The sequence below is a fragment of the Sinocyclocheilus anshuiensis genome, unplaced genomic scaffold (genome assembly GCF_001515605.1).
Source record: "Sinocyclocheilus anshuiensis isolate Anshui unplaced genomic scaffold, SAMN03320099.WGS_v1.1 scaffold183, whole genome shotgun sequence".
NCBI classification, from domain to species: domain Eukaryota; kingdom Metazoa; phylum Chordata; class Actinopteri; order Cypriniformes; family Cyprinidae; genus Sinocyclocheilus; species Sinocyclocheilus anshuiensis.
The window spans coordinates 3,865,861-3,879,324 of NW_015548309.1; the positions used below are offsets into that span (position 1 = coordinate 3,865,861).

The 13,464-nt window shown below is 38.0% G+C and overlaps 2 protein-coding genes across 3 annotated transcripts in view; one reads left to right on the top strand and one right to left on the bottom strand.

Moving 5' to 3' along the window:
* Positions 1-779, top strand: part of LOC107656385 (anoctamin-1-like) — a 51,589-nt gene extending 50,810 nt beyond the window's left edge. For both annotated transcript variants that reach the window (XM_016444223.1, XM_016444224.1), the window contains one exon: positions 196-779. In XM_016444223.1, coding sequence (XP_016299709.1) covers positions 196-564 — 369 coding nt within the window. In that variant the 3' untranslated portion in view covers positions 565-779. The remainder of the gene's footprint in view (positions 1-195) is intronic.
* Positions 780-8,222: 7,443 nt separating this feature from the next.
* On the bottom strand, positions 8,223-11,995 carry LOC107656438 (PH domain-containing protein DDB_G0287875-like). Its single transcript, XM_016444306.1, has 5 exons — positions 11,954-11,995; positions 11,664-11,786; positions 11,493-11,561; positions 8,725-8,817; positions 8,223-8,312 (listed from the first exon to the last, which is right to left on the bottom strand). The coding sequence occupies exons 1-5, from the start codon at positions 11,993-11,995 to the stop codon at positions 8,223-8,225; spliced, it is 417 nt and encodes a 138-aa protein (XP_016299792.1).
* Between the last annotated feature and the right edge of the window lie 1,469 nt (positions 11,996-13,464).

Here is a 13,464-nt window from a genome sequence, read left to right on the forward strand (position 1 = left end):
CAGAAATTGTGTGTATAGATGTCACTGGCAGAGCACCAATACCTGAAATGCTACCTGGTGTGTAAAAGATCCTCCATCTATTGAATGGAAAGATATATGTTTCCATCACAACCACTGATGTATATTATCTCCTGCGCCCCACCCATTCAAGCAAATGTGAATATATGTGTACTTATACATCTCCCACTCCTCCAGAACCTGGTAATAACCATGAGCATGCTGGTGGCCTGGGTGATCCCGGACGTGCCCAAAAACATCAGCGAGCAGCTGAAGAAGGAGAAGACTCTTCTGGTGGATGTCTTCCTGAATGAAGAAAAGGAGAAGTTGCAGTTGATCCAGAGCTTGTTCTCTAGAGATCTGATACAAGAACAGCAGAAGGAGCAGCAGGTGTCGGATCAGACCTCGCTGCCTCTTCAGCAAACCCAAACCGAGCCGGTCCCTCCCGCTACGTCCCCGGCCTCCACGGCTCCTCGCACCCGACCCCGAGCTGCAAGCTTCAGCCAGTTCACCCGCCAGATGTCCATGTCTCCCCAAAGCAACATCACCCAACACACAGCTGTGTGAGGGAAGTCGGGCGAGAGTAGATGAGTCTGGAGTGCATTTCACAGTGCCTGAGTGCTGGATTTTGAGGATTTGCTGAAGTTTGAGGCTCTGAGCTTTGGGAATCAGGTGACCTCAATCCTATGTTCCTGTTTTTTTGTACCGGAGAATGAGGGGTCACTCCTTTTGGTCACTGAACTGTATTCTGAATGTCTGTCTTGCAGGCTCCACATCTGGTTTTTAAACCCTCAGATGTTCCTATACCATTTTGAGGCACGTCTGCACACAAACCTGAGCTTCAGTAGGACCGCTTGCAGATGCAATCATTCCACGTGCACTGGCGTTCACAGGAACACGAGCGGGATCCTTTCAAATGCACATTTTTTCTCCATGATCTGCTCTCGAGCGAGGATGTTTGTCGGCACAAACTCGTAGAGAGCAGCACACATTTGGTGATGTTGCACAATCTGTACATGCTGTCCAAATGCAAACTGCTTTGCACATTGTCCACAAGATGTAGCATAAAATGGCATGATAAAATCTTTCATTTTCTCAGGTAACAGCGTCACTGTAGGCTGTATTCGTTCTCATCAATATGGGTTAACAAAGACTATGATGTGTGTTAGTAAATTAAGGTGCAAGGAACACAATTTCAATGTGGTACTGCGACGTATTCTGTGAAACGTGGTGTTTTGTCTTTTTAATGATCCAGCCCATAATGTTACACATTAAGGCAATATGTAATTAAACTCACATTTGTCAATCCATATATTTATGCTATGCCTCCTTGTGATAAAATGCAGGGCCGTAGATTCAGATCGCACAGCATTCGCTGTATTTATGATTGTGGAGCAGCTGGTCTTTTTGTGCCATGTCAAATATAATCCTCACATGAATTTGCCGTCACCGGTGTTTGAAGATTGAGCGGGGGTTACTGTCATCCAGCGAGGAATCATGGATGGATGTTGTGTGCCAACATCTGGCCATCAAGTCATCATTCACTATGCCTCATAGGACTTAATACTCATGCAAGAAGAATAAATATTTATTCCCAATTATGCGCAAGTGGATTTTCTTTCTTGCCCTCGAGGCATTGTGCTACGAGTCCCACGGGGTCAATTCACTTGAGTTTTCGACTTCTAGCAACTGCGCAGGTTGTTTGTTAGACTGTAATACCCTGATGATTGCCACACAAGCTTAACAAAGCTAGCTTTACCCAGTAGACGCTGCTCCTCTGTTTGCTTTTTTCTGTTTTACTAGGGCAGGATTTTGATCTTTGTGTGCTTTCGCCCCAGAACCACATTTGATTTATCCCTGGTTTCTGGACTACACAATTCGAGAGGATTAAAATCTTGGCAGATACCATGAAGTCTGTCCTATGTGCTTTATAGTTTCATTACACAACCAGGCTGAACAAGGGTAAAAATACACATAAATATTTGTATTTCCCACAGATTAAAAAGCATAAGATGTGGGCAAAAGTTAAGCAGCTCAAGTCTAAAGGACTTCTGCCATGCAACTTAACTGCTCAACTGGAATGTCCACCCACTATGACGGGTATATGTAAAGTTGAGGCGTGTTTTGTCACCCTCTTTGGCCTCTTCAGAGGTGATATAAGTCGCTGTACTGTTGATATGAAGAGGCATTTTATATTGCACTGGCTGATATATGAGATTTGACAACCGACACTTGTGGATGCAGCATTAGGCAAAAGCAAAAAAAAAGTAATGCAATTTTTAAAATTCTTTATTTGCTGTTAGAAATTATTACTTTATTCCACAAGTTTCCAATTATCAGCTTTTAATAGGTTACTGATACGACTGATCACTTAAACATATATAAGCATATGTTCAAAAGTACTTTTCTATTGTTTAAAAATATTTTTAATCATACTTACAGTATATAATCTATACTATGCCTTTTATAATGAGGGAAAAAAGGACTATCTAAGGACTGAACACTTTGCAAATATATTTATTATTATTATTATTATTATTATTAAATTTATTATACTACCTAAAATTTAAATGTAACAATAACAAACATTTTGTCTGATATAACTATAGATATAGGAAAAAAAATCAATATTTGTTGCAAAATCAGGCTTTTCTTTTTTTTAATTTAGTTTACTTATGATGATAGTTTACAATGATAATAGTTTACAAAAGTTTCCACTAGTTCACTACATTAGTTAACATGAAACAACAATTAAAAATAGAAACAATAATTAAAAATAGTTCATGTTTATTTCAATATTTACTAATACATTAAAATCAAAAGTTATAAATATTATAAAGTGATATTATTTAATAGTCCTGGTAACATTAATAATTGAATGAATAATTAATAAAAAAAGATAAATAAATACAGTATCAAATTGTTCATTGTTAGTAAATATTAGATGATGCATTAACTAACGTTTTTGTATAGTGTTACCATAACATATGTTGTATGCTCAAAACTGAACAAACAACAGACAGAGACATACTAACCAAAGGTAAACTGGCCAAAAAAATTAAATAAAAAAATAAGGCTTTTAACCAACATCCATTGGCACTGTACTCTTTGTACAAATATCAGATTATGAATAACATTCAAAGTTGATGTAATACTCTTGGCTTCATCAAACAAAAAAGATGATATGAACTTTCTCTAAATGAATTAAACTGGTGAAAATATCAGATTCTTGTGTAAGGTTTAAGAAGGGTTTTCAAGTGTCCTCAGAAAACACCATAGTCCTCTTGCACAATCACAATCCAACCTGCTGCAAGATGCGGGCCGGAAATGTCAAATTTTTACGTAATCTTCTCCAAAGCCTTCCTTCATCACACAAAACAATACAATTGCAGGAACAGATTTACCTGGATTTGTACTCTGTTTTACAGATTGGTAAACAAGTGTTCTTCATCTTGGTTAGGCATAACATCTGCCTACATGGAGTAGTATAAGCTAGTATTAGTTACATCAGTGATATTGCTGTTGTGATGGACTGCAATTTATTCTCATTCTAGTTGAAGACACGCTGTGCTGGTGCATGCTGGGAGTTGATGTCAGAGATTCTGGTTTGTGAATTAAACATCTGCACATGCAGATGAGCAAAGGACCTGGAATGAGATCCCTGACACAAACCTGAATCTCTCTCTCCCACAGGGCGTTCCTTCCTAGGGTGAGATGACACACCGGGCGACCATTTAAAATGCTGGAGTCAATGCATTGTTAATGCGAGAAGGATTTTGATAAGCTTCACTAAACTATCAGAGGACACAAATTTCACGCTTCCAAAATGCATTATTAATTATTATTTGTATGCACATTTCCATTGTTGTTATATTGTGTTTTCTTGTACAATTTTGCAATTTACAACATGCAATTTTTGTGCAGGGTGCATATTTTTACATTTCAAGACTTTATATTTAGATAGTTTATACAGTAGTTTAACATAACACAGTGTCTAAAAGCAGAAAAGAGGCACCAGGGGTTGCATTCAGGTTCACTTCTCTTAAATGGCCTAAAGCACTGACTTTTATCTGGAGTCGTTACACAGCAGGCTTTCACATGGTTTCAGGTGTTAGCTACACTTGAAGATCGCACCATTGTGCCTTTCCACGGAAGCTCTGCCAATGGCACATTTCCATATTCAACTCGACTAAACCTTTAGATGACCCGATGTGTGACTGATAGCCATTCATTTACTGTCTTTCTTCTTTTCTCAGTCTTAGGCTGTGTTCAGAATGGAATACTAGCTTACTACTACTAGCTTATGAAATACCGTAAGTACAGTTTTTCAAAAACAGGACAGTATGCAACTATAATCATTTCAAACAGTGGAACGTTGCTGTCACATGACGTGATCATGTTCCATATGATCCAGTTAATATCTTGCAATTATATTACACATACATTATTTATTTTGTGTTGTCCATGAGTCCCTTGTTGGTCCTGAACATCCTTCAGGTCTCACAAATTCTTTGGTATTCCAGCATCTTTTGCGTATTTGAACCCTTTCCAGCAATGACCGTATGATTTTGAGATCCATCTTTTCACACTGAGGACAACTGAGGGACTCATACGCAACTATTACAACAAGTTCAAACGCTCACTGATGCTCCAGAAGGAAACACGAGGCATTAAGAGCCAGGGGTGTAAACGTTTGAACAGAATGAATATGTGAACATTCTTCTTATTTTGCCTAAATATCATATTTTTTCATTTAGTACTGCCCTTCAGAAGCTACAGAAGATACTTACATGTTTCCCAGAAGACAAAATAAGTTTATTTTACCCTGATATTCAAATTCAAAAAGTTTTCACCTCCTGGCTCTTAGTGCATCGTTTTTCTTTCTGGAGGATCAGTCACCGTTTGAAACATTTAGCAGATTCTGTAAGGTGTATGTAAACTTTTGACCACAACTGTACATAATATCAGCATAATTTACTTACTGGAGAGGGTAACTTTGCATTCAAAATAAAAATAAAATGCCACTATACTGTAAAATAAATAAATAAAAATAAATACAATTTTCCACCTATTTCAACTTAAAAACTTTAAGTTCCTTTAATTTTTAAATATAATCAACTTGGCTGTTTAAGTCATTTCAAATTAAACGGACTTAAAAAAAATCAAGCTGAATCTCATACAGTAACTTCTAGAAAAGTTGAAATTGCTCTACTTATTTTTATGAGTTAAAAGTCATGTAAAAACAAAGGTTGCCATAACTTACTTGTCACATACTTTTTTACAGTGTATGCGAATACATACAGATTTGTGCTGCATAAATCTTGTTGCTTTCTCCTGCTAGCTAATTGATAATACCTATTTTCACTTAAAATTCGTTCTCATGCAAGTAATGCTTGGCTGTGTTACTGCTTGCTGCTGCTGTTGTTATTGTTTTAAAATGCATATTCATGTGCTAGCTTTGCTTATATTCCTTATTATTCACTCCTTGCATCACATACACAACTCGTTAAACATCAAACATGATTTAGACCTTGTGTTTGGTTGCTGCATTTAGGAACTGACAAATGCAGACCACACAGCATGTTTTGTACTTAAGAATATAAAAGGTAAGTTCACTTATCTCGAGGTGCTGAATTTCAGAAGATCCCTGATAGTGGCTGCAGCAGGACCAGCTTTCAGCAAACACTGAACCAGACTATTCAAATTTGAGGACAAGCAATCTCATTGGCTGCAGAATCAGCAGCAGAGGCCTATCAGCTTGTGCATCTAGTGAATGATGTGAATGCATGTAAAGGACTTACCAGTCTGTGCAATAAATGAATAAAGATGTATATATATTCTTCTTCTTTTTTTTTTTAATAATTTTCATTCTTTTTTCTTACATTGAATTACAAGATTTTAAGTGCATGCATTTTTATTTTTAATTAATTTGTGTAAAATCTATTGGGAGATCAAATAATGTTACTTATTCCCACACTGCAGTGCATCAATGCACTTTCATTACCAGGAAGGTCAATGTTCTGTGGCAAAATATTTTGCAAACTAAGTAGGACTACAGGTATTCCGTGCATACTGAAAATTAGCATAATGTGCACAGTACATACTGTATATATTGCAGATATATATAGTAGTATGAAAGTATGCTGTTCTGAACATAACCCTAGTTCTATGCTTTGTATAGCTTTTATAGGTATGATCATGAAGGGTCACAGACCAGAAAGGCTCAAAATGTGTGCTGAATGAGCCAAATTGCTTAGAAACATTTAATGTGCTAAATTAATTGGAGTTTAGAGAGGTGGATGGGTGGTAAAGCTGGCAGGGAATGCAAAAGGGAAAATTACTCTTGGATGAATGTTTCATTTCAGTTGGAATGCTGCAGTATGGTGGGATGAATTGCCTAGAACTATTTACTGGAGCGCTTGTTTTGGAAAAGACTCCAGCATGTTTTGCAGTGCATGATGAATCAAAGCTGTCCAGCCCAGTTACACATACTCAGTGTGCCTGTAATGAAATAAACACAGCAGAGTACATTGAGGTGATGTAGAGCTGCGGCGTGCAGAAGGGAATTCTGGGATGCGAGGATGTGTGACACTGGAGACTGTATGTGGCATTTTCCTGCCCTCAAGGGTCAGACATGCTGTAACACGATTCTGCTGGTCGGCCTTAATGCTAGACTTGTACCACTGAAACCACCTGTTTCTTTTGCATTCTCCTTTTGTGCTGGAGATCACCAAAGATGCATAAAAGACACTGAGTGGCATTTGAATTAATTGGTTCTTGTTCTCTTTTGAATCTGAGCTCGTCTGTTTGTCTTGCTCTTTACCTCAGGTCTCTCTCCTCGCCGCAGAGTCATGCGATTTATTGTCTATTTATACTCATCTGCTGCAATATTACAGTGAAACATCGGACATGTGACACACATTACATTGTTAGCTGTGATTTATTTGCCATAGAGAATCAGCGAGTTTGTTATTTAACCATTTTGAACACTGAATCAGCCATAACTCACTCTATTCTAACTCACTCCAGTTAGTGCCTTTAAAGAAGAGATAGAGATACGATTTCACTCATGTTATTTTAAACATACTTTTTGCTTCAGGTTTAAATATTAAAGGTGGGGTAAGCGATTTCTGGTAGCCAATGTTGACATTTGAAATCACCAAGACAAACACGCCCCTACCCCAAAAAGGTCTCGCCCCTATTTTGATAGCTCCGCCCCACACATACGTACGCAACCCAGGCAACGATTAGTTCTGTGAAACAAAGCAAAACCAATGTTACACCGTGTCTACATCGGATGCAAGTGGCGCGGCGTGACAAAATACTATGGAACTCATTATAATCAGTGATGCTGTCTACACCATAGATATATATACATATCTATGGTCTACACTGGATGCGCCGCGGCACGACAAATCCCAGACAGCAAACTGCTGCTGCATTCTATTTATGACGTATTGACACAAATTTCAAATGATTTTCAACGGTCGCTTTGTCGTGTCCAGTGTACTAGACAGACTTTAGCTGTTGCGGCGCAGACACGGTGTTACTCACCTATCGAGAAGAAACAAAGCAACCTTGGCGTCCGATCGCAGGCCTTCCGCTCCTTGAGTTCTCTCCAGTGCTGGAAAGCTGATCCGATATTTACACGGGTCCTACTTCTTGCCTTAAGCCTTCTTTTGTTCCGCAGATGGTTTCTTCTTTTGTTTTTTTATCCGCCATCTCTATCTTTCTGTCGCTCGGCTCGCTAATGTCCGTCCTGTGCACTGAACGCTCTCTCCTCCACATCATGAGTAGACACGCCCCTTACTGCTGATTGGCTATAAGTTTGTTTTGCTAGTCGGCCCGAGTCAGTTTTCTAAAGCATTTTTTAAAAATCGCTTACCCCGCCTTTAACACATCTTCTAAAGATATATGATCACTGCATCACAATATATATCATTTATGGCTTTGATAGCATGTTAAAGGGATAGTTCACCCAAAAATGAAAATTTCCTGAAAAGGCCATCCAAGATGTAGATGTATTTCTTCATCTGTACAAATTTGGAGAAAATTAGCCTTACATCACTTGCATTCACTGCAGAGGATCCATTGGTGAGCAAGTAATGTAATGCTAAATTCCTCAAAATCTGTTCTGATGAAGAAACAAACTCATCTACATCTTGGATGGCCTTTACATGTTTCAGTTGGAGTTTAATAGTTTCATTATTTATTAGTAAACACAGTTACAGCCTCATCAGAAAGTGCTTGACGGATTCATTGTCAGATCCTGGATCCAGACCCAAATCCTGAAGCACAACTTTTTTCTGAAAATCCTGGAAATTAAAACAGAGATGCATTAATGTCTGTGATGATTAATGAAGATATACTGTAAGTGAACTTCCTAAACTTGATGGTTTGTCTTGCGGTATGTCAGCTTCCATGAACCATTTTCTCTTTTAGTCAATGTGCTGCAATAATGTTTCTTTTTAAAACTTGGAATTTGAATAATATGATATGAAACTTTCATTTTCATTTTTTGGTGTCTGTAGATGTAATCTGTCCTTGTCCATTGCTGTGAGTCAGGCAGGTATGGTATTGGTTAGCATACTTCGCATTAGATACATTCAACATCTGGCCACATTCAGTCATACTGCTTTTGGGCCTCACAGCTGTACCTGGGAACAATAGTAGGGCTTCTATATATGTGTATTGGTGTATCAGCATGTGTGTCCAGTCAAACCTCACCCTAAATTCTTGTAGTCTGTCTAGTTTTGCACGGATGGCCTTGCGTTGGACCGCAAGCTCGGCCACATGGCTTTTCCACTGTTCGTCTTTCTCCTTTCACAGACACAAATACAAACACACAACATGTTCAGTTATCAAGAAGATTTTGATTAGTAAGCAATGCTGAGGACAAGATTTGAATGGTGGGTCTATTAAAAGAGGAACATACAGCTCTGTAATAACATTAGGCAGTTGTTATGAAACCATTAATTTTATAAATAGTATTAAGGGAGCTGTATTTATGTAGCATTTTCTTTTTATACCCTGCTGTCCACTTATAATGTTAGTCAAGGATTCCTGTACAAATTTTAGACTTATGTAACCATTTTCCTTCCTCATTGTCCTTTAGAAATAAACTGCCTGTTTGTTCTACTGCTCTGTTAAGATAATATTCAAATAACCTTTGTTATGATTGGTTAACCTCTTAACCTTAATTTGGGTATTCCATGTTGCTAATTACTGATTAGTCATAAATATGTTAATCAGACTGGTTATATGTTAATATGAACATGGTTACAATTTCAATATCATGGTGGTTTCTTAATGATCAGTTTTCTGTTTAGTATCCCTAAAGGACTATAGTGACATATGGACTATATAATTCACTGCCCTGTATCATATTTGCTGAATGAAATCCAATACTTCTAATTTTAGGGTGCCAGGGTTTACATAATAGAGTGAGGCAGGCCCTGATGTAGGGCTGAAGGAATGAGGCTGGGCTTGACCTTTGACCTATGCATGCTCAGCAGATATTCTGTGGGTGCTACTTCCCGTCTCTAAAGTGATCATTGCAGATATAGGCCAGGCAGTAAACGACATATGTAGCTGTATTCGACATATGGAAGACGTTGAAACACATCTCCTTCTATTCATACTAATAAGAGAAAAAACAGACTGTAACACCTCTTCCCTCAGAGGATTGAGACAGTCACAGACTGTTCTCTCCCAGTAAAACACACTCACAAACACACGGAGGATGGGGTTATCTGATGAGATCTGTGGTTTGGGGGATGTAGGTTATGAATGATAACAGGATTACATAGTATGCACATGGGAAACTAGAGTAAGCACTTCTCCCTGACCCTCCTGTACATTAATCAGATGACTGACGCACTGCAAACCTGGAAACTCGCTGGGAGACTTCGAGCAGCTGGAGAGGAAGGAAGTGAGAGTGGAGGACTGTCCGTTTGTAACCTTTAGGAATCAAAAAGGCAAAGCTCAAGGCTATTCGAGCGACTTGACTAAGAAAGGAGGAGCAATTACACTTTTTTGAACTTCATCCCATTGGGGTTTCTTCTTAAACAAGCACTGAGTTAGGTGTTGCAGGAATTCCTCAAGCTGCTGAATTTATGATAACAGCCAAGTGGACAACAACAACACGGCTGTCCTTCAGTGACCTCACACTTGGCTGTTAGACTTGGACTTTACTGGCAGCAGACCGTGTGCAGCTGGAGGTTCATCAACTTACACAAACACACTCCCTGAGCGTCCTACTAACAGCTAAACAGTTGCTGTGCTTTCAACCATCACATCTTGCATCAGAAGTCTTAGTTCTGTCAGGACCACTATTGTCAAGGATGATTTTACATTTAGCATACAGTTTGGATTGGCAGTATGGTTCTGTTTTGGGCGAAAACTCCCTGCTCATCCATGAAGCCTAGAGCAGGGAGAGCAGTGATAACCCCCTTAGGGTAAACAGAACAGAACCAACATAAATGTAGCAGATATCATTAATGGTCTTAATGACAAGTTATTGTAACAACATAATTTAGGATAGAGTAGTCTGATTTAACAAGGAATATCAGAAGACCAAGTCCTGACTGTGCAGGAAAGGAGGACCTGGGGATGAAGGAGGATAATTAGCTCCCCAGCAAAGCGATAAAGCTGCTGAATAATACGGGGTACATAGGTGAACATAATAAAGGGTCCATAGGTTAATATTATGAACAATTTTGAAGGAAAATAATTACCTTATTTGCCAAAGTTTGCAAGTTTTGTGGCTTCAGAATTTGGAAAAATATTCAGTGTTTTTATTTATTTATTTATTACATTTATTTGTTTAGCATAAGAGTTAATTCAAAAGTACCTACATCAAAAGCAATATTTGCAGTACATAATTGCAAGTATAGGCTTTGTTTATGGTTTTTGTAACTTAAATTTGAGATTAGCTAAATGTGAGTCACTTAGTAGCATGAAAAGTAGATGTTGACAAGCTGAGCTGTATCTCCTTTGCATCTCCGCCCGAAATAATCAGTATTAGTTTTGGATGCAAACTGGACATTTTCCACAGATTTGTCCCAGTGTTTTCTCTACAAATGTTCCTAGAGTCTGGTGCCAAGTTGTTTTGCACACAGACTGTGTATTTTTGTTTATTTTTGTTTTGTAAATATGCATACTCTGTGATATCTTTTGACATATCAATCAGATGGTTATTGGCCATTAAAAATCTAAATAAAGTAAAGACTACCAATGTCCTGTTTTTAAAACTATATTTAAGCAGAAATGATTGCATTAGTATGTTTACCTGCGTAATCTGGCCATGCAATACAGAGGTCACTGCATGTGCAGCCAAAGTTAGGAACAATGCAGACATAATGCAATCAAGCACAATTAGCCTGACAATGTAAGTCTGATGAGGCAGATTTGTGGTGGAGACAGATATAATTAGTGTTATCACAGCAGACAGCAGTGATAGCCCTGCAGTGACTTTTTGATGTTAGTCAACATACCTTCTGCTGCTCCTCTATCTCACGTTGCTTTTCTCGTTCCAGCTTCTCACACTCCTGTCGACGGCGGATCTAGCGGAACAGAGAAAACAGCTGAGATGTGCAATTAAAGTCGGTATGCATTAATAAACACAGACTTGTAGAGGTTTACGAGAATGTAGTAAACAACTTTACCCTTTCTTCTTGCTTCTCCTGACATTCACTCCCCACACATGTGCTCTCCTCCAGACTCTCATCCTGCTTCTCAAGACTGTTTAAGAAAGTGTAATCTTCTTCTTTGCAGAGTTCTCGCATGCACTGTGTGGATAGTAAGACAATGCACATGATGAGATAATAATTAGTTTCCAACTATATTTAGCAGTTTTGTCAAAGGTCTGTTTTAAATGAATCTGTCATGTCTGTCAATCAGTCATATCCTCATAGAAAAAAACATGCATGAAAAAGTTGCAATAGAAACATAAAACCTTAGACATGGGAATTTGAGAAAACCTCTTTGCATGAGCCATCCTAAAAAAAAAGCAGAAAAGTCAAATTTTTCAAGTCAAATTGAGTTTAAATTCATTTTGTATCATGTGCACTCTAAAAAAGATTTGTTACAACTATCAGCCCATTTTCACGGCATCTTAAACACATTACTGCACAAACATAAGCAGGAATTGTATGTCCTTCTGTCCCCTGCTTTAATATAACAGCATAATTTTGTGAAATTCAATTGGATGAGAATATCTCTGCTCTTACCTGGACTGAAAAGCTTCCAGTTTCTTTGCGCTCTCCTTTCGTTTGCTCTGTGCGCTGGTAAACCTCATACAAATGGTAATATACTATGATGATGTACAAAAGACATCATAGTTATTTCTGCACAGGGCTGCTAAAACAATCACACTGGTGCTAATAAAACCCACTGTCCCTTCACTTTTGATTAATTGAATTGTCCCATGGCAATATGTTTCCTTCACACTTCTGAACAAGGTTTCTTTTTCACACTGATTGTCAACCAGCTTCTCTCTCATACCAATATGTAGAAACCATAAGACTGATCACAGGTCAGTGTAAATGGACAGTGCAATCAGCCTGCAGAAAAACACAGAAGTCAGAGTTGTTTTTGGTGATGTCATTGGATCTTCTGGAATGCATATAGGGTTCAAAAGTTGTATTTGATGGAGATGTGTTTGACATAAAGTGGGTGGTATGACACCACAGACAGGCACTTTAGCAAAAACCAGAGACGTGAGCAGCAAACCGAACTAGGATTGTATATGATGTAGGTGTCTGTTGTGGAGAGGTGTATAGGTTGCATTTATTTGCCAGAGGAAAGGTATTTGGATTGTTTTACTAGTTTTAACCACCATAGCCTTCAGAGGGGCTTTGGTTTAGGTGTGAAGGTCAAGGGTTGAAACCATCACTTTGACATCACTTTGAGCTTTTAAAAACTGAAACATGTTATTTCCAATGAATGTATTCATTTAAACACTCTTTTAAAAAGTATTTGGACACTTGCACTTCAGGACCCCATTGACTTTCACTGTGTGGACAAAAACAGTTGAAACATTCTTCAAAATATCTTCTTTTGTGTTCTGCCGAACAAAGTCAAGTCCAATTTATACAATACAGATTGTTTCAAAGCAGCTTCACATTAATAGACAGGACAATAACATACAATCAGAGTTTTAAGGTTGTAAAATTAATCAGTTATATAAAGCAGCTCTACAGAAGATAATTATTTATCTCAGTTCATTATTAGCTCTTAGATCATTATTAAGCTCAATTTAGTTCAAATTTTATTCTCACCTGATAGTGTCAGTGCAATTAAATCAATAATATTACTGGATATTAATTGTCTTTTAAACCCCAACTGAGCAAGCCAAAGAGTCAGTCATACAAAGTCAATCATACAGGTTTGGAATGACATAAGGATGAGTAAATAATAACAGAATTTTATGATTTTTTTGTGTGAACCGTGCCTTTAAGTCACACT